Source organism: Mastigoproctus giganteus, chromosome 14, assembly GCF_048544385.1.
Source record: "Mastigoproctus giganteus isolate SK-2022 chromosome 14, ASM4854438v1, whole genome shotgun sequence".
Taxonomy (NCBI): Eukaryota; Metazoa; Arthropoda; class Arachnida; order Uropygi; family Thelyphonidae; genus Mastigoproctus; species Mastigoproctus giganteus.
The window spans coordinates 119,240,049-119,263,573 of NC_143588.1; the positions used below are offsets into that span (position 1 = coordinate 119,240,049).

Below are 23,525 nucleotides of genomic sequence, written 5' to 3' on the forward strand. Positions count from 1 at the left end.
AAAAATTTAACATTTCGAGTTTGACATACCATGAGGTTAAAATGCAGTGACTGCTCCATGTTGCTGAAAAGACCCTTAATAGCTTCTTTTTCAGCAGCAAACATGGACTTTATAAACCTATCCAAACAAACTTTGGATAGGTATAAAAAATGCTCCACGAAAAAGGATGGATCGATGAGCTGTCGCATATGATTCAACGTCAAAACCAATTACGAAATGTCAAAACCAATTAGACTAACCTATTAGAATGTGAATTATCCGTTCTCAAAACCTCTCATTTGAACTTCACGACTTTTGCGACATTTTTAACTGATATAAGTGAGTCATCTACACATTTTTCTCTGAGAAAACAAGCATCGGATGATAGTTTCAAATGAGAACCTATGAAAATGTAAAGGAGCGCTAGAGATATTACATTTACAAATAACATTCTTTATTCTGTGATTTTACTTCATTTTTCATTAAAAATGTTAAAAACTCTGTACATATCTCGGTGGCAGCAACACGCCAGATTTCAGACCTTGTAGCCTATCTCAGAGGTATTGGTTTAGAATTAAATCCCATTAAGTCCACTCAGATCACTTTTTCAAACAAAAAGAATAAAAATAACATCAGTCCTTCTAAACGGCCTTCCTGTCAGTAAAGTCACGCATCGTACAGATTTAGGAGTCCCCTGGGACGAGCAACTCACCTTCTTGAGGCACTTTGCAAACACCAAGAAAAAGACCCTTGCAGCCCTCAGGAGAGGAAAGCAAGAACTTATTGGTGTTTATCATCTTTGCCTCATTCTCAGTATATCCTGGGCTATCTCTACGCATTTGTTTGGGCCTCTGCATCGTCTACTCGACTCAAGAGCTTCCTCAGTAGAGAATACTGGACCCTAAGGTGGCTAAACAGGACACTCGGAAAACCTTTCAGAATTTCAAGAAGCATCCTATATACCACATTTAACTGGACCCCTGGAATTAATTATAATCGGGATCAACATCATCACCCTTACAAAACTGCTTGCATTCCATGCTTTAAGAATATCCTCAGTGTGTCCTACGAATCCAAGTATGTCAATATCCCGCTGAAGTTTTTCTGTGAAAAAGATGCGCCCAACATTTCTGAAGTCGTCATTATATACTACACTACAATCCTCACACGATATAGGGGAATTTCAAGTGCTGTATGGGTATTTTCCTTACACCACAGACGAGTGTTCTGAGGGTTTATATACTAGTGAGATGAAACCAGGTCACATTGGAGAAGAAAATTCAGTCTCACATGTGAAGGTCTGTCTCATCCACTTTCTTTGGTAATCACTTACAGTAATCGGTTCCCTTTCCAAAGTTTGATAGCAAACGTTGATGTGTGACATACATCGGAAGTTTATAGGAAGCAATTTTAATTTCTTCTTTTGTTTATCAAGCTTGCTGCCAGATCCTTCTTAACCTATGCTCAAAGTCCATCAGTCAAAAGGGGCTCGATAAGCAAACATAACTCACAACGTTCGCATTCACAGTCTCCCTGAAGATTTTCACAACCTACTATATTGCGTATTTTGATGGAACCTGACATCGAAAATGTCTAAAAAATCATGTTGACTAGTTAAATTAGTTTTGAGATAATGTTCTACTTTGAACGTATGTCGAACACCAAGTCATTTACTGCGCACAAGCATTACTCTTAGAAGTTAGCGACGCCATGGTCAGAATAAAGAATGCTTATTGTAAATTTCACGTCCTTAGCATTCTTTTACTCGAAGTTTTCCTTTTCCAGTAGAACGATGGATTTTTTCATAACGAGTATATTCCATTCTTAGATGACATCGGTACGTTGAATTTTTTCAACTTTCTTGGAAAAAAAAGTATACTGTTGACTAAAATAACTTCAGTACCTCTTTAATAATATGGCTTTAAGGCTTCTGACTCTTTTATTACTGCTAATTAGTTTGAAAAATTCACTGAAAAGTTTAGTTAATAATAACCTTGTAGTATTTTGAATTCTTTGATTTCTTACCTTTTGGCAGGAAGCTCCTGGATACGCCAATTACGCCACCTCCAACGAGGAACAGGAAGTCTGTTAGCCGCCTCCCTAGTCGATCCAAGATCAGCATGCAGATCAAGTTGGCAGGGAGCTCTGCTAACGCTGAGAGGCAGTAAGACATGTACACATTTAATCCCAAATTCCCGATGTTTATAATACTTCCGTGGTAACACATGTTTATGACGCCCCTGGAAAGAGATGTATTATAAGATTGATTACTGAAGTTACTTTCGGTGTATTTTTTCTGCAGTTCCAGTCCTCAGTACTCTGTAGGTGTGCATACTGTAAGAAGCCTGGATTCGATTTTCCTCGCCAGAAGAAAGGAGTAGTACGTCCCACAGAAAGGAGGGGACTTTCATGGGCATTTTTAGTGTTAGTATTAGTATTGACAACATGTTACAACAACAACAAAAAAAAAACAATAAATAATTAATTTTCTTATCCCTTCCAATAATTTGTCCAAACCTTCCTTAAATTTATTCAATCTCCACAACATCATGTGCAAGTTAATTCGTCTACTCTTTGTCTGAAATTAAAATTTCTGCACATCTAATCTGCAACCATTCTTTTCCAATTTAAATTTATGCCCCTCGCGTGTTTCAACTGAGAAATAGTAAAGATGCCATCAGTATTCAGTATTTTAAAGCCATTTACACATCAATTAGGTCACCTTTCAGACCTAGTTTCTAGAGCTTGAGTTTACAGAGCCCATGTTTTTCTTGATAAGAATGTCCTATCGTATCCCCAACTAATCTTTTGTTGCTGCTTTATTTCTCTATTATATCTCTTTCTTAAATTAACTTATTTTTGCCTTAATTCCTCTACATCCATTCCACGTCTTTTGCCTCTCTGGAAACGCCTACGCTTCTTATTCATAGACTTTCTTAATCTAGTTAAGCTAACATGCTACCACGGCACCTCCCTAATTCGTCGTCCATCTTATCAGCTGACAGGCCACCTTTCTATTTAACTCATTTTCATCATTCATATAAAGTCTGATAATATTATATAATTTATCCCGGTTTACAGTGCTCACCACAAACCTATCTACCTCTATTATCATATTTGTCCTATCAAACTCTTCTCCAGGTATATGAAACATAATAACCCGGTAATCGCTAGTGGTCCATCCATCTATCACATACCAACGCCTTATTCTATTTATCATTGATCCTGAACATAAAGTCACATCAATATTCGATTCACCTAGGGTAGATAAAAGTGTTCTTAGTTGTCACAATTTCTAACCTAATACAGTCTTCATATAAAAGTCCTCTTACATCGGTCTCCAAACTACCCCAGAGAACCGAATTTGCGTTGGTATCTATTCTCATCATCATATTTTTCTTGCCTTAACCAATCACATACTTTATCAATATACTGTAGATAGGTCTGTGGCTCCTCCCGAAACTGAGAATATATGCTGACCAAATACACTCTGCCAAATTGTCCAATTACTTCTGCACAATATTCATGGGAGAATGTAAATCCTACTATCTGGGTAACTATTAAAATTTTATGACAAATCACAATTGTAGCCTGGTAGCGTCTATCATTCGGCAAAATCCTCTAATCCAAAGGATATCCTTTAAAGTCCAGTGTATAAGGCTCCTGCACCAGGAGACAGTCACATTTCTCCGGTCTTGTCCTTTCAGATAATCGCAGTGCTAGTTCATATGAATGCTAACCATTAATCTGTATTATTTTAACCCTTTTATTTCAATCTCATTTTTCTATCCGAACTTAAACTAAATCTTACTTTTAACTTGCTCCATATATCTCTTATAACTTGGGCAATCTTGACGTCGTACAGAATGGTCAGCGCTCCTATCCTGTTTCTTACAATTCACACACATCGGTGGCTCTCTTTAAAGACAATCTTTATATAAATGACCCTCTCCTGGGCAGTGCCCACACAGTTTTAAATTTACAATTTCTAGCCATATGTCCAAAAGCAAGACATCTAAAACAAATAAGAGCCATTAAAATATCTCTTACTTTATATAAGAACCAGTGTGGGTACAGTCTACTCCTCTCTATTAAAAATTTTCTTACATGTATGGGCACTCCTAAAATCCAATTCTTTGTACCTCTAATATTCTCCTTAGTTACAACCTTAATCTGAAGATCTTTTCTCAAATTGTGACTTGGAGAAAGATTTTTAGATTATGATGTTCCCCAACAATCCCTCACTCTTGCTTTTACCACGTAGTTTTCTACATATATCTAAATCGCTTTTGGTTCTAAAAGGTCGCACATCTCTAAGGTTTCCTGCATAGCCTTCCTCACCATCTACAACTTTCTGGCCATCTTTAGCTCTTTATTGTGCAACTATGACTAATATTTACAACTACAATTTCAATTCAAAATTAATTAATTAAAAAATTCGAAAGAATGAATACAACTCCAATAAACCAACCAACTCACAATTAATTACAATGAATAAACAACTAATCAAACACTGCTCGCTGCACAAGTCCAGGAACACAACCAACACATTTCCAGAGAGCGTAAATGCTGTTTATTCTTCCTTCTCACTTGTTAGGATCACCCGGTAAGTTAATACATATAACTGTCCATTTGAGCTGTTCAGCCCAAGCTAAGGGCTTTCTTAGCCGGCCAGAACACGCCTGGCTGCCCACCCCGAACTATGTGGAACCGGAGACCAATCCAAGTATTCACTGATCACAAGTACAGTCTATGTGAACACAGTTGAACAATAGCCTAATACACTCTTTTATCTGCTCAAGACAAAGGAATCGCAATACATCCGGCCATTCTATTTGATCTCGGGGCTCAGACGTATAGTGTTCCATTGTGGAACCCCCATATGCCAGTGACCCAATAGACATCCTCTCCTCACTGCTGATCATGGTCTACAGCGAATGATATGGTGTCAGTATGGGACATATTTTGATGTTGTTGTAGGGTTTTAGGCGCATCAGCTACTGAGACTATATTGCGGCGTATATATTGTCTGGAAATTGTGTGTTCTGTGGTCAATTTTTCTGTTAGCTGGACGAAAACCCGAGTTTCCGTGAGTAAAAACCATGCTACCTCACTTGAGACCAACTAACTCAGCCACTTTTTGAAAAAGGCCCATAAAAATTCCTCACGTCATCGACAGGATTTGAACTCCTGTCTTTTCCATCCGGTGTGGAGAGGGTGCGATTCCATCAACTGTGCTATACACGAGGGCACGCATGTTTTTCTGGAAAGAACTAGGACTCCTGGAACTTCCTAGCACTTATCCACCCCTTTAAACCTAAGTATATGTTAAAATTATTCTTTGCGTAATTCCTTTTCGAACCGCATAGTTAATGGTTATAAGATTGGTCAGTTTTGATCTGCTTTTATCAAATCCATGAAAAATACAGCAAAAAATATAGCTTCATTCTTATCAAGGTGATCTTATATTACTTCTTTAATTGTTGATTCCCTATTTTTCGTGGCACAGCAGTTAAATTTACAGGTATGTAGTTACCAATTCCATCCTTGGAATAGGGGACGTAAAAGACTGGAGATGTCTTATGGCAGTTCTACTAAATCTAAAGCTGCCGTCATTATCATTGCTAAAGGTTTAACTTTGACTTACGAGGGGATGTTTGAAAAGTTCATGGCCTGATGTGAATGGGTATGGATACGTCGTTCAAAGTTTCTATAGTAAATGTATAACACCTCAAATAGTGATCCAAGTTTCATGCAGTTTCAATTAGTGTTTTTTTAATTATAGGTAATAAAGTCAACAAAGTTGTGTGAATGAGGAAAGACGGATAAAATCAGTCATCGTGAAGTCATCCAAAATTTGGGGAAAAGAGTGACTAACGCCAAAAGCAATTCATGAGGATATGGTTACAACGTTGGAGGGGTGGATGCTCCTTCCTATTCCATGGTGAAGAAGTGGGATGCAGCAGAATTTAAACGAGGAGAGCTTGGAAGGTGACCCACATTGTTGAAGACCTGCAGCGTCCATTACTCCAGAAGTTGTTGACAGTGCATGATCTGTTGATGAGTGATAGTTTGGTGCATTGTCAGAAACTTGGGTATTTTATATGAACGTGTGTAACAAATAATAGGTTCTCGTTATGAAAAAGGTTCCATAGTGGGTCCCAAAGTTGTTGACAGCAGATCAAAAACAACAAGAGTTGTCAAGTCAAGGGAATATTTGCATTGTTTCCAAGCAGATCCAGCAAATTTCCTTGCAAAGTTGTGACCATGGATGAAATGTATGTCCATCACAGAGACAAAGGAGCAGTTCAAACAGTGGAAACAGCGATTTTTCCCCTAAAAAAAAAACAAATCAATTTCTTCTGTTGGAAAGGTGATGACTCGGATTTTCGGAATGCTGATGGAGTGTTGCTAGTTGAATATTGATGGAGTGTTGATAGTTGAATGTCGATGGAATGTTGCTGTGATTGGCCTTTCAGAAGACCAGTTCTGTCAGTGCTGTGGCTGCTTTGCATGAGTGTGGTTCTGAAATCTTGGACCACCCCGCATATTCTTCAGATCTAGTGCCATCGGACTTTCACATATTACCTGACTGGCATCCGTTTTCCTACCCACAGCGACATTATTACTGTAATGGATACATTCCTAGCGGCCCAAGAGAAAACTTTCTTCCCAGCTTGATTCAACGTATTGCAGCATCGACTGTGTTGTGTTAGAAAGTAACATGTTAACAGCCTCCTTAGCCAAACCCTTCATACTTGGAGTAAAAATTTTTCAAATGCCCCAAGTGGTTAATTATTATTTTTTTTCTGTTATTTGTTGGCGCATCAGCTTCTGTGGCAAAAAATGCACCTCCCAAAGTTTTTGCATTTTAATGTGATCCAAGCCCGAGGCCGGATTCGAACCCGCGACCTTTGGGGTTGCCAGGCAGGCACTTTACCCACCTGGCTAGCCCGGTCTGCCCAAGTGGTTAAATTGGATAGATTCCATCAGTCCCGGGTGCTTTGTCCAATTTTAAATGCAGTTTTGCTTGGGAATTAAAATAATTTAACTCCCAAGCATTATTTAGATAGACTTCATTCACTTATCAGCCGGTTTATTCATTTATCAGCGATCTGTAAATATCGTGATTCCACATCAAACTGAAGGTTCCTTGACATGTAAAGACCCTGATCTGCTGCACGTCATGCGATGTCACAGATACACTTACCTCCACGCCTAGACGAACTCCCTCTCTTCGATTTTGGTATGTGGCTCTAAATACAGTTAGGACCGCGAATACTGATACCGCTCTTCGTTTTCAGAAAGCGAAAAGGTTTGTTTTCAGTTGTAACAATTTCTTTGTTATTTGGAAACCTGTTCTCAGGCACGTTTCCAGATGTTAACTAAGTCCTTTGTGGGCCAGTTTCAGTGGCGAGTTGGATATAAAACAGATAAAAGAAATAAAACATTCGAAAACTGTCATTTCTGTCACGTGTTGTGTAGTTCGTACCATGCACGATAATCATCTCGTAAGAATGAGCATAAACATGAAATATGATTTTCTGTTTCACAACACTGAACACATAACAGGTTATTAACTACCATCGCTCTGCAGTATCGCATTACCAGTTACTACTTTAATAAGTCCTGAAAACAAAGAGAAGAATTGTTTCATTCAAATGCAAAATAGCAGTAAAAGCGGCACGTATATTGCCCACGTTCATTTTTCAAGGAGAGTGCCAATTCCGCCCCCACCCCTTTTGCTACTTACCAGCAGGTAACAACAATCACAGTTTTTTTCCGAATATTTGGAGTCCGCACCAAGGATAGCAACGAAGGTGACGATTCTGTCTTTTCACGTTCGGCGTTGTCCTTTCCTTCAGAGGAGGGCGTTTGTTCGTCTTGAAGCTGCAAAATACATTTAAAGACACAATATTGCGCATGCAATTAGGGCACGTGCAATTTCTGAATGGTAGAACATTTTTTACTTAAGATAAAAACTCATACTATTCTAAGAAGAGAGGGGGTTTAAATTCCCCAGACACCAGCAACACTTCTGAAAAACCGTTAACTGCTGCTTTCAAACGCACTACTGTAAAACAGAAGACTTAAGAAGCATCCTGCCGGTTCAAGAAACAATGCAACCTCGATTATCCGAATTGAATGAATAGTGACCATTTCGGATAACCGAATTTGACACTTGTTTTACGTCGTAATCATTATTGATTTATATACTACACATTCCATTTTCAAACTGGTACCATTTATACCTTTCTTCCCTTTTCGATAATAATTAAGTTATTGCATTTGTTTCGTGGGCATTTTTGTAACACAGTGAATGACGCGAGATAATACATTCCAATCGACCACAAATAAAAATAACGCCTTACATTACAAGGATGGCTGTCTTAAGATTGTCTCAGTTAAAATAGGAGGTGTGGCAATAAAGTTTCCGAACTGGTGCAATAAAAAAAAATAAAAGACAAAGTGAAAGAGCTCAAAAATGGTTTTATTTTTCTTCAAAGCAATCACTACCTTCCTTTTCCTAAATCCTACAGACCTTCCTTTTCCTACAGACTTTCCTTTTCCTAAATATTCGTGCAGAATTTGACTAATCGTACATTATTCATATCAGCCATAATTCTGAGAGTCAAACGACGATCTCTAGCCAAAATTTCTCGAACTTTTGCAACTGTGTCTTCATTACGAGAGGTAGTAGTAGTAGTAGTCGCATGTGATGCAAGAAAGCTTATGCAGCATCAGCCAAAAAAAAAAAAAAAAAAATCACACCATTCCCTCTAAATGCCTGTCCAGTTCCTCCTTAAATTTATTTAACCTATCAACTTCCACAACGACAGATGGAAGTTTGTTCCAGCAATTAACCACCCGCTGGCTAAAGGCAAATTTCCGCACATCTGTTCTACATCTGTCTTTTCTTAATTTGAATTTATGCCCCCTTAGGTTCGTAATCTGAACAAGTGGAAGGATAAATATTCAGCGTGCTCAATCCATTCAAGACCTTATACACTTCAATCAGATCACCGCGCAGGTGATCGCCACTGCAGCCACTGCAATTTGCAGAACTTAAACCTCTCTTGGTAAGAGGATCCCTTCATTCCCCTCACCAATCTTGTTGCCCTTCTCTGTACACGCTCACGCAAATCTACATCCTTCCTAAAATGAGACCTCCAGACCTGTACGCAGTACTGAAGGCGTGGCCTGATCATTGCCTTATACAGAGGGACAATCACCTCCTTTTCCCTGCTAGCAAAATTCCAATATATCATTGACAAAACCCCATGACCTGCCCTGGCAGCCTGTCTGCATTGCTCAGAAAACTTCACATCTGACTGCACAATTACTCCCAGGTCTTTTTCATTTTCTACCACCTTAAGTGTAGTACCACACAGTTGGTACGTTTCTCTGGGGTTACTTCTACCCATATGCAGTACTTTGCATTTGTCAAGGTTAAACTTCAGTTGCCACTTCTTAGCCCATCTGCCCAAATTTTCTAGATCCTATTGCAGTAGCACACTGCCATTACTGTCATTAACAACCCTGCCAACCTTTGTATCATCTGCAAACTTCGACATTAAGCCTGATATACCTTCATCAATATCATTGATAAATATACAAAACAACAGTGGACTTAACACCGAACCCTGTGGGACTCCACTAATAACATTAATCCACGAAGAGCAACACCCATTGATTACCACCCTCTGTCTTCTCCACTTAACCATCCTTTTATCCATTGTAGCAACTTACCCTTAATACCATTCTGCTCCAATTTGTACAATAGTCTTCCATGCGCAACAGTGTCAAAAGCTTTCCTGAAATCCAAATATATGATATCAAAATTATTTTTTGCATCCAGTTCCTTTGTAACCACATCATAATATCCTATCAAATTTGTCAGACAAGACTTTCCCTTAACAAACCCATGCTGTGTCTGAATTATTGCTGCAGTCTTGTCTAGATGATCCTGCAATGCATCTTTAAGTGGAGGTAGATGCACCTCCGCTTCTTGGGGAATCGCGAACATCCCCACGTTCGTTTCGAACCACTCATACCATTCAAACATGTTTCACCAGCATAATATTTCATACGTTTTTGTAGCAGATTTTCCCAGTTTAGAGAAAAATTTGATATTGGTTCTTTGCCCCGTTGAAAAATCGTGTAAAGGAACGTTAATGCTACTACTGAAACTGGTTGTTACTTGCAACTGGTCAATCTATCTCTGTACTACCATCTATTGGAGGAAGTGTGAACGACAATTATTTTCAAACTCATCGAACATGATTTCAACAGCATCAGTCTGGAACTTTATTGCCACACCTATAAATTTAAAATCTCCAAAATACAAACCAGGGCAGTCCAGTCCTGCTGCAACAAGACTTAAATAAATAATTGAATTACAAAAATTAAAAATTTACTTTATTTATTACTTTTGGTTATGTTGTTTATGTCATGGTGTGACGAATAAAATGATTGAATAAAGAGAGGATATTTCATTGCATTAAATATAACAAGAAAAGAATTTGAATTATTAATAAGTATTGATATAATCCGATTACATGAACTACAAGAATATTTATTTTAAAATAGCATGTAATATTAAGCAATTGTATCAATATATAATTTGATGTGCAGAAAATTGAAATTAATTGAATATTCCTAATATTAGTAAAACTGGGAAATTTTTCTAAATATATAGAGTAACATAAAGAGATATATAAAGAGAGTAACATAAAGAGATACAAAATTTAATTATATGGTCCTTGAGGTTGTCACAGACATTCTCTCAGATATGCCAGACAAGCTGTTCTTGCTACCTGGGAGTCTAAAACGCTGATGGAACTGATATTCGGGTGACACTTAAGTCAAGTGGACCCAATTTCGGTGAAGTCCGGACGGTCTATGACAGCCAAATCCTCTGCTTGCACCTTCACGATGGTGGGACTGTTAGTAATCCTGGGTATAACCTCCATGCACAAGTACATGGTGGGTGACCACCCAGGTGTGAACCAACGTAAGCAGGGGTCGAGGTGTGGCGCCCACACCACATGGAGGAACGCCGCCCCTCTATGTTACCAGGCAGTACTAGGTGGTAGATGACTCTCATCAACCGGTGAAATACCACCACTTTGCTTATTGGAGGCTTGAAGTGGTGGAACCCATGTTTAGTCTCTAGAGCTAAGTTCCGGCCAACCCTTCCCTATCTCTTGCATCATGCAGTATGATTGATGTTTTTTGAGTTTATGATGAATGTCGTGGCGAGATCCAATATTCCTTACATTTCAAGGGTACAGCTCTAAAACGGTGTTCGCAGGCCGGCCGCTAGATAGTACACCGGACCAAACCTATTGGTAACTCTCTAGGAGGCTTCCGGATCAGCTAGTGTATAATCTTGCTACCTCTACTCTGCCAGATAGTGACTGGAGGGAGTCCGAGTAGTGTGTATGCGGGGAGCATTGTCGAGGCCACGTTATGTCAAGGATCTGGGTATATTCTTATCACATGTACGCCATATCCAAAAATTTCATTACTTCATACAGCATGTCCCACCCACTTTTTCTTACCATTGAATACACCATGAATTGTCAAAATAATAGAGCAAGCTTATCTGCGAAAAGATCTAAACCTCCCAAGGACTTCTTAATTCATTTCACAAATATACGTGGTCTCAATTCCAATCTCAACGATGTCCATTTCCACTTGCAGTCTTCTAAACCCCATGTACTTTTTCTGACTGAATCTCAGTTATCAGTTGATTCAACTACTTCTCATCTCAGATGTCCAAATTATTTGCTGTATGATTCCTTTCGCCTCAAAGGTGGTACTTGTGCATATGTCCGTTCTGATATTCCCTGTCAGAGACTTGGCAATTTGGAATCTCCTCTCTTTGATCTTCTCTGGCTTAAAATCTCTCTACCTCATTGTGTCAAATTCATCTGTTGTCTCTACCGTTCTCCCAACTCCACTAATCACTTGGAGCTCTTTGACTTCCTCTCTTTGCAACTTGACTTTCTCCAGTCCAACTTTCCTAACAGTGAGGTAATTTTCCTTGGTGATTTTAACGTTCACAACTCCAGCTGGCTTCCATTTTCTAGTCACACCGACCCAGCAGGTCGAGATGCTGAGGCTTTTGCAATTACTAATGACCTAGCACAGATTGTTCATTTACCTACAAGAATACCGGACAATCCTAATCATACAGCCAATACGCTTGATCTTTTTCTCACAAACAACCCTTCTAAGTACAAGGTCGAAGTGAGAGGTCCTTTAGGCACTTCAGATCACAACTTGGTGATTGTCTCTTCTCCAATGGAACCTTTATCTCATGGCTATTCCCAACCTCGTATTGTTTGGCATTACAAGAATGCAAAATGGGATGACCTGCGAGACTTCTTTTCTTCTTTTCCTTGGTCTGATTACTGTTTCAAAACTTCTGATGTCAACGTTTGCTCAGATCGTGTCAGTGAAATTATTCTTGCAGGAATGGAATCCTTTATCCCACACTCCACTTTAAAATCTCGTCCTTTATCTAAACCTTGGTTTTCCAATAAATGTGCTAAGGCTGTCCAAGAGAAGAATGTTGCATATCGTAATTGGCTTGTTTCTAATTCTTCAGTTTCATTTTCTGCCTACACCAAAGCTCGCAACAATTGTAAAGCAGTTATTAATCAATCCAAACTAGAGTTTGAACAGGCTAAGAGTAGAAAACTTGCTTCTTGCCCTAATGGTAGCCGAGCATTCTGGTCTCTTGCCAAAGCTATTGGCCGCAACTTTTGCCCATCTCTGCTCCCACCTCTGTCCAAACCAGATGGTTCTGTTGTCACTTCAGCCAAGGATAAAGCTGACCTGCTAGCATCCCATTTTTCTTCCAGCTCATGTATTAATGATCTTGGTAAAACACCTCCCGCCATTCCCAACACGCTCCATTCAATGCCTCCTGTGGTCTTCCGTCAAAAGGATATCAGAAGGATTTTGATGAATCTTGATGCTAAGAAAGCTCCAGGTCCTGATGGTATTTCTCCACTTGTTCTGAAAACCTGTGCTCCTGAACTTACTCCTATTCTTTGCCGCCTTTTTTCACTTTCTTATTCCAAAGGTGTTTTTCCTTCTGCTTGGAAATTTGCTCATATCCAGCCAGTTCCTAAAAAGGGTGACAAATCCCTCCCATCCAATTATCGTCCCATTGCAATTACTTCTACTCTTTCTAAAGTAATGGAGAAATCAATTAACCGCCAACTCTTAAACTACCTAGAAACCTTCCGTCTGATCAACGATCGCCAGTATGGATTCCGTCAGTGTCGATCCACTGGTGATATTCTGGCTTATGTTACCCATTTATGGACTAATTCAATGGAAAGGTTCGGTGAAACACAAGTAGTTGCTCTTGACATCTCAAAGGCTTTTGATCGTGTTTGGCATAAAGGTCTTCTAAACAAGCTTCCATCTTATGGTTTGCCAACTGTTTTTAGTAATTGGTTATCCAGTTTTCTCTCTGATCGCTCACTGAGGGTGATGGTAGATGGCTCTCTGTCTTCTAACTTCTCCACTAATGCCGGTGTCCCCCAAGGTTCAGTTCTTTCCCCCACTCTTTTCCTCTTGTATATCAATGACCTTCTTCCATTGACTGGAAATCCTATCCATAGTTTTGCCGATGATAGCACATTGCATTCAACTTTCCATTTTGAGAAACCTTGTCCTGCTCAATCAGCTTCAAGTTCTCGAAAATCTGCTGCCAATTCCTTAAATTCCGATCTTCAGGTAATTCTCCAGTGGGGCAAAGACAACTTAGTTGATTTCAACCCTTCTAAAACTCAGTCTTGTCTTATATCTCGCAAAAAGGATTCTTCTGCTCCTATGCTTATCTTTAGTGACACTCCGATTTCTAGGCAAAATGATATATCTCTTTTGGGGATTACCCTGACTTCTAATCTCTCTTGGCACAAGCACATTACAAATATTGCTTCCTCTGCATCTAAAAAACTTGGTTTTCTCTTTCGCTCTCGGCGTTACTTTTCTTCCAAACAGCTGCCCACTCTGTATAAATCGCAAATCCGCCCTGCCATGGAATATTGTTCCCACATCTGGGGTGGTGCCCCCAAAACCTCTCTCAGGCTTCTTGATTCCATTCAGAAGAGGGCAGTTAGGTTAATTAATGATTCATCTCTAACAGAGTCTCTCCACTCGCTTTCTCATAGACGTACTGTGTCTGCTGCATGCCTCTTCTACAGATACTTCCATGGGCACTGTTCTTCTGAATTGGCTTCTATAATTCCCGCTCTCTCTTTCAAAACAGTCCGAACACGTGCCGCCACCAGCCAACATCCATTTACTGTCCAACTTCAAACCCACAGAACCAACTTTTCATCTTCCTCATTTATTCATTCAACTGCCGTTTTCTGTAACAACCTTCCTTCATACGTATTTTCTGAAAATTACAATCTACAGAAGTTCAAGTCCAATGTCAACAAATATCTCCTTTCGTCTTCTCAACCTCCAACCCAAGCACGGTACTAAGCACTATAGGTTCTAATACCTCTCGTGTTTGGGGTTCCCATAAAAAAAAAAAAAAAAAAAAAAAATACACATTTACCAACTTTTTCAAAATTCAAATGATTAATGAACGGATCTACTTTGTTAGTACTGGTATAAAATATACGTATTTTATAAAGTATAAACGTAACAGATTATACAGTGGGCTATGTTTACCGGTACAGATCAGTTCTAAACTATAAATCGAACGTTACACTATTAGGAATACTTCGACTATAATCTCGAAATAGATCTTTGATAAAAGGGTAAAATTTTTACAATGACTCTTTACAATTTTACTGTTAAATTTTAATCCTTGCATATGTCTACGTTTTAAAAGAGGCTTCATGGTCCTCGGACAGAAAGATGTTAGAAGAATTCTGAACAATCTTCATATCAAGAAAGTTGAAGGTCCTGATGGCACTGTTCCCAAACCCTGGGCTTCCTTCTGTTTCAAGTAATCGAATATCCACAACCAATTCCTTAAATTTTGAATCTTCGGATAATTCTCTAATGAAGCAAAGATAACTTAGTTAAATTTCAAAAACTTTCTAAATCTCAATCCTGTTTTATATCTCTCAAAAAGAATTCTTCGCTCCTCTGCTTACCTTCGATGACACTGTGATTTCTTAACAAGACCACATATCTCTATTGGGGATTACCCTGACTTCTAATCTCTCTTGGCATAAAAACATCACAAATATTGCTTCCTTTGCATCTAAAAAATTGGGTGTTCTTTTTCGTTCTCGGCGTTACCCTTATTCTAAACAACTATTCATGGTATACAAATCACAAACGTCCTACCATGAAATATTGTTCCCATGAGTGTGGTGGTCCCAAAAATCTCTCTCAAGTTTCTAGACTCCATTTAAAAGCTCCTTGGGAGGAACTTGCAAGAAGGCAATCATGCCTCTTGCAAGTTCGTCCCAAGCACAGTACTAAGTACTATAGGTTCTAATACCTCTCGTGTTTGGGGTTTACATTAAAAAAAAAAAAAAAAAAAAAGTATCTCCATTCTCTGTCACATAGACTTCTGTTTTCGCTAGATGCCTTTTTATAGATATTTGCAGCAATGTTTTTCTGAACTGGCATCTATAATTCCCCCAGTATTTTAAACTCAGTCCGAACACGTGTCAAAGTGAGTGGTCCATTAGGCACCTCTAGTTGGTACATAAGTCCCGTCAACCGGTGCAATACCACCACTTTGCGTTTGGAGGCTTGAAGCGGTGGAAGCGTTTAATCTCCAGAGATAAGTTCCGGTCAGTATGATTGATGTCTTTTGAGGTTATGATGAAAACCATGGCGAGATCCAAACTTCCTTACATTTCGGGGTACAGCTCTAAAACGTTGTTCGCAGGCCGGCAGCTAGATAGTACACTAGCGGCCGGCCTATTGGTAAGCACCCGCCAGTATTGCACTACCTCTGGCAGGTGCGAGATTTTCGGTGGTAATTACACCGGTACAGGATGACTGTTGACCGAGGCCCGGTGCTAGGGATGGCCACCAGGCAGCAGCTGCCCATACGTTGGCTGCACTCTGCTAGCATAACAGCCTGACACAAACAAAACAACACACATTAATATTTACACACATACACTAACACTTTTCACGCCCATTATGCAGAGTTTCTGTACCCTAACAGAGTACAAAGGTGGAGATGGGCTAACGCCTAGGAGCCACCCCGATATAAGAATACACAGGCAAACACACACACACACACACACACACAGTACCTTGATTACCATTATATAGAATGGATATATATACATATATGATAATGTCTATACAACTGTATATAATCTTGTATATAAATCTATATATAATATATATCTATACTCTGCCAGATAGTGACTGGATGGAGTAGTGTGTAAGTGGGAGGCATTGTCGAGGCCACGTTAAGTCAAGGATCTAGGTATATTCTTACCATGTGTACGCCATATCCCAAAATTTCATTACTTAATACAGCATGTCCCCCCCTCCCACTTTTTCTTACTATTGAATATACCATGAATTTTCAAACTAATAGAGCAAACTTATCTGCGAAAATATCTAAACCTCCCAAACACTTCCTAGTTCATTTCACAAATATACGTGTTCTCAATTCTAGTCTCAACGATGTCCACTTCCACTTGCAGTCTGCCAAACCCCAAACTTTTTCTGACAGAATCTCAGTTATCGGTTGATTCCACTACCGCTCATCTCAGTTGCCCAAATTATTCGCTGTATGATTCCTTTCGTCTCAAAGGTGGTACTTGTGCACATGTCCGTTCCGATATCCCCTGTCAGAGGCTTCAGCTGGCTTCCGTTTTCTAATCACACCGACCCAGCTGGTCGTGATGCTGTGGATTTTGCAATTACTAATGACCTTGCACAGATTGTTCATTTACCCACCAGAATACCGGACAATCCTAAACATACAGCCCTTGATCTTTTTCTCACAAACAACCCTTCTAAGTACACGGTCGAAGTGAGTGGTCCATTAGACACCTCAGATCACAACTTGGTGATTGTCTTTTTCCCAATGGAGCGTTTATCTCATGGCTATTCCCAACCTCATGTTGTTTGACATTACAAGAATGCAAAATGGGATGACCAGCGAGATTGCTTTTCTTCTTTTACTTGGTCGGATTACTGTTTCAAAACTCCAGATGTCAACGTTTGCTCAGATCGTGTCACTGAAATTATTCTTGTAGGAATGAAAACCTTTATTCCACACTCCACATTAAAATATCGTCCTTTATCTAAACCTTGGTTTTCCAATAAATGTGCTAAGGCTGTTCAAGAAAAAATGTTGCATATCGTAATTGGGTTGTTTCCAATTCTTCAATATCAATTTCTGCCTACAGCAGACCTCGCAACAATTGTAAAGCAGTTATTAATCAGTCCAAACTAGATTTTGAACAGGCTAAGTGTAGAAAACTTGAACTTGCTTCTTGCCCTAATGGTAGCCGAGCATTCTGTTCTCTTCCCAAAGCTATTGGCTGCTACTTTTGCCGTTTTCTGCTTCCACTTCTGTTAAAACCAGATCGTTCTATTGTCACTTCAGCCAAGGATAAAGCTGACGTGCTTGCATCCCATTTTTATTCCATCTCATGTATTAATGATCTTGGTAAAACTCCACCCACCATTCCGAAAAGGATTCTCCTGCTCCTATGCTTATCTTTGGTGACACTCCCATTTCTAGGCAAAATGATATATCTCTTTTGGGGATTACCCTGACTTCTAATCTCTCTTGACACAAGCACATTACAAATATTGCTTCCTCTGCATCTGAAAAACTTGGTTTTCTCTTTCGCTCTCGGCGTTATTTTCTTCCAAACAGCTGTTTACTCTGTACAAATCGAAAATCCGCCCTACCATGGAATATCGTTCCCACACCTGGGGTGGTGCCCCTAAAACCTCTTTCAGGCTTCTAGATTATATTCAAAAGAGGGCAGTTAGGTTAATTAATGACTCATCTCTAACAGAGTCTCTCCACTGTCTGTCTCATAGACGTTCTGTTTCTGCTGCATGTCTTTTCTACAGATACTTCCACGGGCACTGATCTTCTGAATTGGCTTCTATAATTCCCGCTCTCTCTTTCAAAACAGTCCTAACACGTGCCGCCACCAGCCAACATCCATTTACTGTCCAACTTCAAACTCACAGAACAAACTTTTCATCTTCCTCGTTTATTCATTCAACTGCCGTTTTCTGGAACAACCTTGCTTCATACATATTTCCTGAAAATTACAGTCTGTAGAAGTTCAAGTCTAATGTTAACAAATATCTTCTTTCGTCTTCTCAATCTCCAACCCAAGCACCGTACTAAGTACTATAGGTTCTAATACCTCTCGTGTTTGGGGTTTTTAAAGTAAAAAAAAAAAAAAAAAAAACTCAATTAGCATCCATTCATTGTCGAACTCCAAACTCACAGAATGAACTTCTGCATTTCCTCATTTATCCCCTCTACTTTTTCATTGTAGTCTAATACCTTTCGTGTTTGGAGTTTTCATTAAAAATGTCATTTGGCTAAGTAAGAATAATGAAGATTACTATTAAATTAAACGTACAGTCTAAGTAATATGTATTTTAATACCTTAAAATACATATTAGTGTTTTAAGGTAGTTTGTATTGCTGAAATTTTTCTATGATGTTAGGGGAATGTGAGTTTCATATGGGGATGAAAATTCAAATATGGGGAGAACAAGAGAAGTGCTTAAATTTGATGTAAACTTACGGTTATTTAAGAGGAAAGAAAAACGCTTAATAAAGCAATTTTCTTTTACATCATAACCATCATTGTTCAAGTTGGTTGTATACAATTTTCTTTTATATAACTTTTAGATTTATACACTATACCTTTACACCGCCCTTCCATTAATATCCGGACACCCCCTCCATGGATGCGGAAACAGGTCCTATGAAGAACCTGTTATAAATATGCACACTGGGCTTTGAACAGACAATTGGAAAAGTGGGCATGCAAGATGACACGTTCAACAGAATTAAGAGACTTCCAATGTGGAATGATAGTGGGACGTTAGATAAACAAGTGTTCCGTACGAGACATTGCCGTTATTCTGGGGATCCCTAGGTCAACGGTTAGTGACGTCATATGCAAATTGATGAGGAATGGGACTGAATGTGCCAAAAACCGGTCCGGTAAACCCAGAAAACTAACAGAACGGGACAAGAGAATTCTGCCAAGAACTATTCGCACAAATCGTAATTTTCCATTGTCTCGAGTCACACAAATCCTCTGTGAGAGTATTGGAACTAATGTCAGCACTAGTACAATACGAAGGACGACACTCCATGATATGGGTTAAAATGGTCGTACTGTTCACAAGCTACTGATCACCTCAACAAATGCTAGACGCCAATTAACATGGTGTAGGGAGCGCGAATTCTGTAGAGCAGTGGAAAACAGACAGTCCAATGGACAGACGAGTCGAGTTTCGCACTCTACCAGTCTGATAGCCGTCTCTGGGTGTTGCGAATGCCAGGGGAACAGTTCCTTCCTGATTGTATCCTCCCAACAACGAAGTTTGGTGGAGGCAGTGTCATGGTATGGAGCTCCATTCATGGTTTGGCTTGATCCCATTAGTCGTTATTAACAAAACCATGAATGCTGTGCAATACCAGGACAGTCTGGACAATTATGCACTTCGAACATTATGGCAATACTTCGGGAAAGGCCCATACCTGTATCAACAAGACAACGCGACATGCCATAATGCTCGGGTCGTAGCAGAGTAATTTGAGGACATGGATGTGGAAAAGTTGCATTGGCCAGCCCAGAATTTTGATCTGAACCCTATCGAGATCGCCAAAAGAACAAGGCTGCGTTAAAGGCCGAGTGGAGGAACATATCACGTGATATTTATAAAAAGCTGGGTGAGAGTATGCCGCGAAGATTGAAGGCCGTCATAAAAGCAAAATATTTCAGCATAAAATATTAAATGACACAATAAAAGCTTCTTTTTTTTTTTTTTTTTTTTTTTTTTTTTGTCTAGAGGCAGCTGTCCGGAAATTAATGGTAGGGCAGTGTATATCCAGCCGGTGTTTCCTTGATTTGAATATGTTTTCTTTTTTCACCAATGTATGTACGACAGAATCTGTAATATTTTGGCCAGTAATATATATGCGTTTTTAACATCGGGTGGGGACAAAGATAAAATAAAATGACATGCGCAGTATGTTTCAACGAACCACTAAAATCCAATTTCCATCGCTTCATTTCCTCTGATAAAGTAGCTAAATTTTTTACGACTAAAAGCAGTTCCAGTTTTTCAAACGATGTAGTCAGGCGGTTAGTAACAAGCAATTGTCTTAAGAACTCCAAAAGAGCGTGGACCTAACATAAACCTAACCGGCTTTTAGCCATTTTTTAGTATTCAATATATAATTATATATAATTGCATAGATAACAATTATGTATGTCATTATTCCTGTATTAGTTATTTCATGGTAAACCCCTAGCATTTTCGCTGTTGTGGGTATTATTGCATCAGGCAATCGTACATCCAATCACTGCCTGCAATAAAGATATTAATAATGTAGTTATATTATCGCAATTATTCGCAAGGAAATACGTGACCTGGGTCTCATTTGTTTTTCAGAACCATTTTTATTTTTCCGAAATTGTGCGGCTACAATAGTATTAATTAAACCATTTTGGCCGTTCTAATGAGTAACATAGTTGGTATAATCACCATCCTGTCCACACCTGATGGAAAAGACCCGCGTTCGAATCGTGTCAACGGCGCGATGAATTTTTATGGGTCTTTTTGACAACGTGGCTAAGTTAGCGGGTCTCAGGAGAGATAGAGTGGTTTTTCCTCCCGGTAAATCGGGTTTTTCGACCAGCATACAGCAAATTGACGACAGAACGCACGCAACTTACAGACTATATACGGCGCAATATGACCTATGTTGCTGATGCGCCCGAAATCCTACGACAACCGACCAGTTGTGGCCAGACACAAATTCCCGCTTTCATAGAAATATGTATGACTAGTATCTCACTAATATATAGAATATTACACTTGTTACATATCTTTCGCCCCAAATTCGAACCTGGGCTTTTCACTTGGTGTGTGTGTGTGGGGGGGGGGGATGCTTATGTGTACCGTGCTACCCGCGAGAGAGGCCTTCTTTTTGTTGATCTTTTTTAAATTTATGCTGAAGGTTACTTCTGGAGTGTTTTTCAACCTTTTTTTTTAACCCATGCGACCCCTTTTGAAAATCATAAAAGTCGCACGCCGCTTCAAATCTGTCTTCGATAATTTTATTTGAAATTAATTCTTCTTCTGAAGTTGCCTGTCTTGTGACTGGTAGTCTACAGCAATTCCTTCCATTCTTCGTTGTTAGCCTTCAACCTCTGTCTCTTAGTAAGAATGTATTCCTGTACTTTTCTTAGTTGTTTAATATAGCTTTCCCGTACGCGTCCTCTTGTTCTTTTCTCTTCCATCATTCCCTCTAAAATTCTTTTTGTTAAGCTTTCGTGTCTTAATAAATGTGCGATCCCCTTTTTTCTCTGATTCTTAGTCTTGATGAGGGTTCTTGGCCAGCCGATATCTTCCCGAACTTCATTATTTATTTTTCTGTCCTTCCGTTTTATTTTTAGCACGCGTCTCCAGCACCTTATTTCAGAAGCCTCCAGACTTTTTATTTCTTTTCCAAGTGTTCGGGTCTCTCCCTATATAGGGCAGTACTCCAAATATACGTTCTTAATCCCTTTCTGAGCTTTAGATTCATTTTACTGACTAGTATTCTTCTCATTTTATTCAATTGAGTCTTGGCTATTCCAATTCCAGTTTTGAAATCTTCTCTACACATTCATCTTCTGTTACAGTACTGCCAAGGTATTTGTATTTTTTAATTTGTTCCATCCTAATTTTATGTTTGTTGTATTGTTTGATTCTTTGTGTGCAACCATTATTTTTGTCTTCCCGTGTTTATTTTCATTTTATATTTTTCAAAATTATTATTCATAGTTTCCAGAATTTTTCTAAGTTTATTTCCATCTTGGGCAATAATTGAAATGTCATCAACAAATAGAAAACACAACGTTCTTTCTTCATTAACTTTTATTCCATTCTTTCCTTCCTTTGTTTCCTGAATCGCATTTTCTATATATAAACCTTTATAACTGCTATTTCTTCTTTTTTCCCTTTCATAATAATTCTCTTTTGGTTCTTATATACAGTAGTTTGTGTAACGTCTTTATATCTTTCAGATCAACGTAATTTTTTCTAAACCATTGAACATTATATTCAAATGAACTTTATCAAATGCCTATTCTAGGCCTATAGAGCAAATATAAGTTTCTTAGCCAATTTCAAATCCTTTATTAATTATAACTAAGGGGCTTCGCCCTCTGCTTTCTTTGCTCGCCAACCCCCGCGCACGCTTTCTACGTAAAATGTAGAGGTATGACGGAGAAAGTCAAATCTTTTCGGCATAAAAGACACACCTATCGAAACGCACTGATGTTCTTTCTCCCCCTTTTTACTCCCATCCTTCAGCTATCTCCCTCATTCATGCTTTTTTTTCTTTTGTTCTCCGTCAGGAAGCTCAGGCGACCCCTGATGGAGAACAGCCAGAGTACTGTCGACAGCCTGGCTCACCTCCCAGTGGTGGTGGCGGGTAACGTGGAGTTCCACTAGAGGCTCTGCGGCCAAGAATCAAATAACAAAACCCAACACTAAACTACGCATGCAACACAACAATTTTCTGGCCTTTACAGAGGTTCTATATTCATCACAAGAGTACTGATGGTGCAGATGTGAAAAACCACAGGTGGCGCCTTACCGCTTTATCAGGAAATGACCTATGTAATTATTTACCAGTGCATTTCTAGTGACATAATTTCCCTGCTCACTTGTACCGAGTGACCCGCATCCCTCTTCTCCCATTGGCTACCCCACCTCCACCACGTGGCATTCTCAAGGTGGAATAAATATCACTATGTAATTATTTACCTGCGTTTACATAGGTCACTTAGGAAAAGGCCTTTTGCTTCGCGTTCCATGATATAATGTATGCGGAATACTGTTGCAACTGAAAGAGCAGGACTAAAATATTTACAAACTATACAAATATTTAAAATATATACAAAAACATAAATTATATCAGGTCCCTTCATCAGCTGACATTACAATGAAACATCAAATGTGCGTGGTCATTTATTACAGAGTGAGACACATGCACGAGGTTGGTGAACGTTATGGAGGCAGTTGTCTTTCAATGGAAGACAACAATGTAATTATTTATCTGTGCATTTGTAGTGACGTAATTTCCCCGGCCTCTTCTCCCATTAGCTCGAATAAATATCACTAGTAGGAAAACTTTTTTAACGTATAGAGAGATATACTTTAAGCATAATATTGCCTCTCCTATACCCTTTTTTCCCTAAAACCGAATTGGTCTTCATTGAGATTAGTCTATTTTAGGGTCTATTCTACTTTGTATTATTTTCAGCAGCATTTTGTTGCCATATAAGACAAGGCTTTTTGTTCTGAACTGTTCG

At 39.1% G+C, this 23,525-nt stretch overlaps 1 protein-coding gene across 1 annotated transcript in view; it reads right to left on the minus strand.

Moving 5' to 3' along the window:
* The window catches only part of LOC150075680 (solute carrier family 22 member 13-like), an 88,127-nt gene that overhangs the window by 12,338 nt on the left and 52,264 nt on the right, over positions 1–23,525 (minus strand). Inside the window, exons 6-7 of the mRNA XM_090389282.1 lie at positions 7,733–7,869; positions 2,005–2,219 (exon numbers count right to left, since the gene is read on the minus strand). Coding sequence (XP_090245408.1) covers positions 2,005–2,219; positions 7,733–7,869 — 352 coding nt within the window. The remainder of the gene's footprint in view (positions 1–2,004; positions 2,220–7,732; positions 7,870–23,525) is intronic.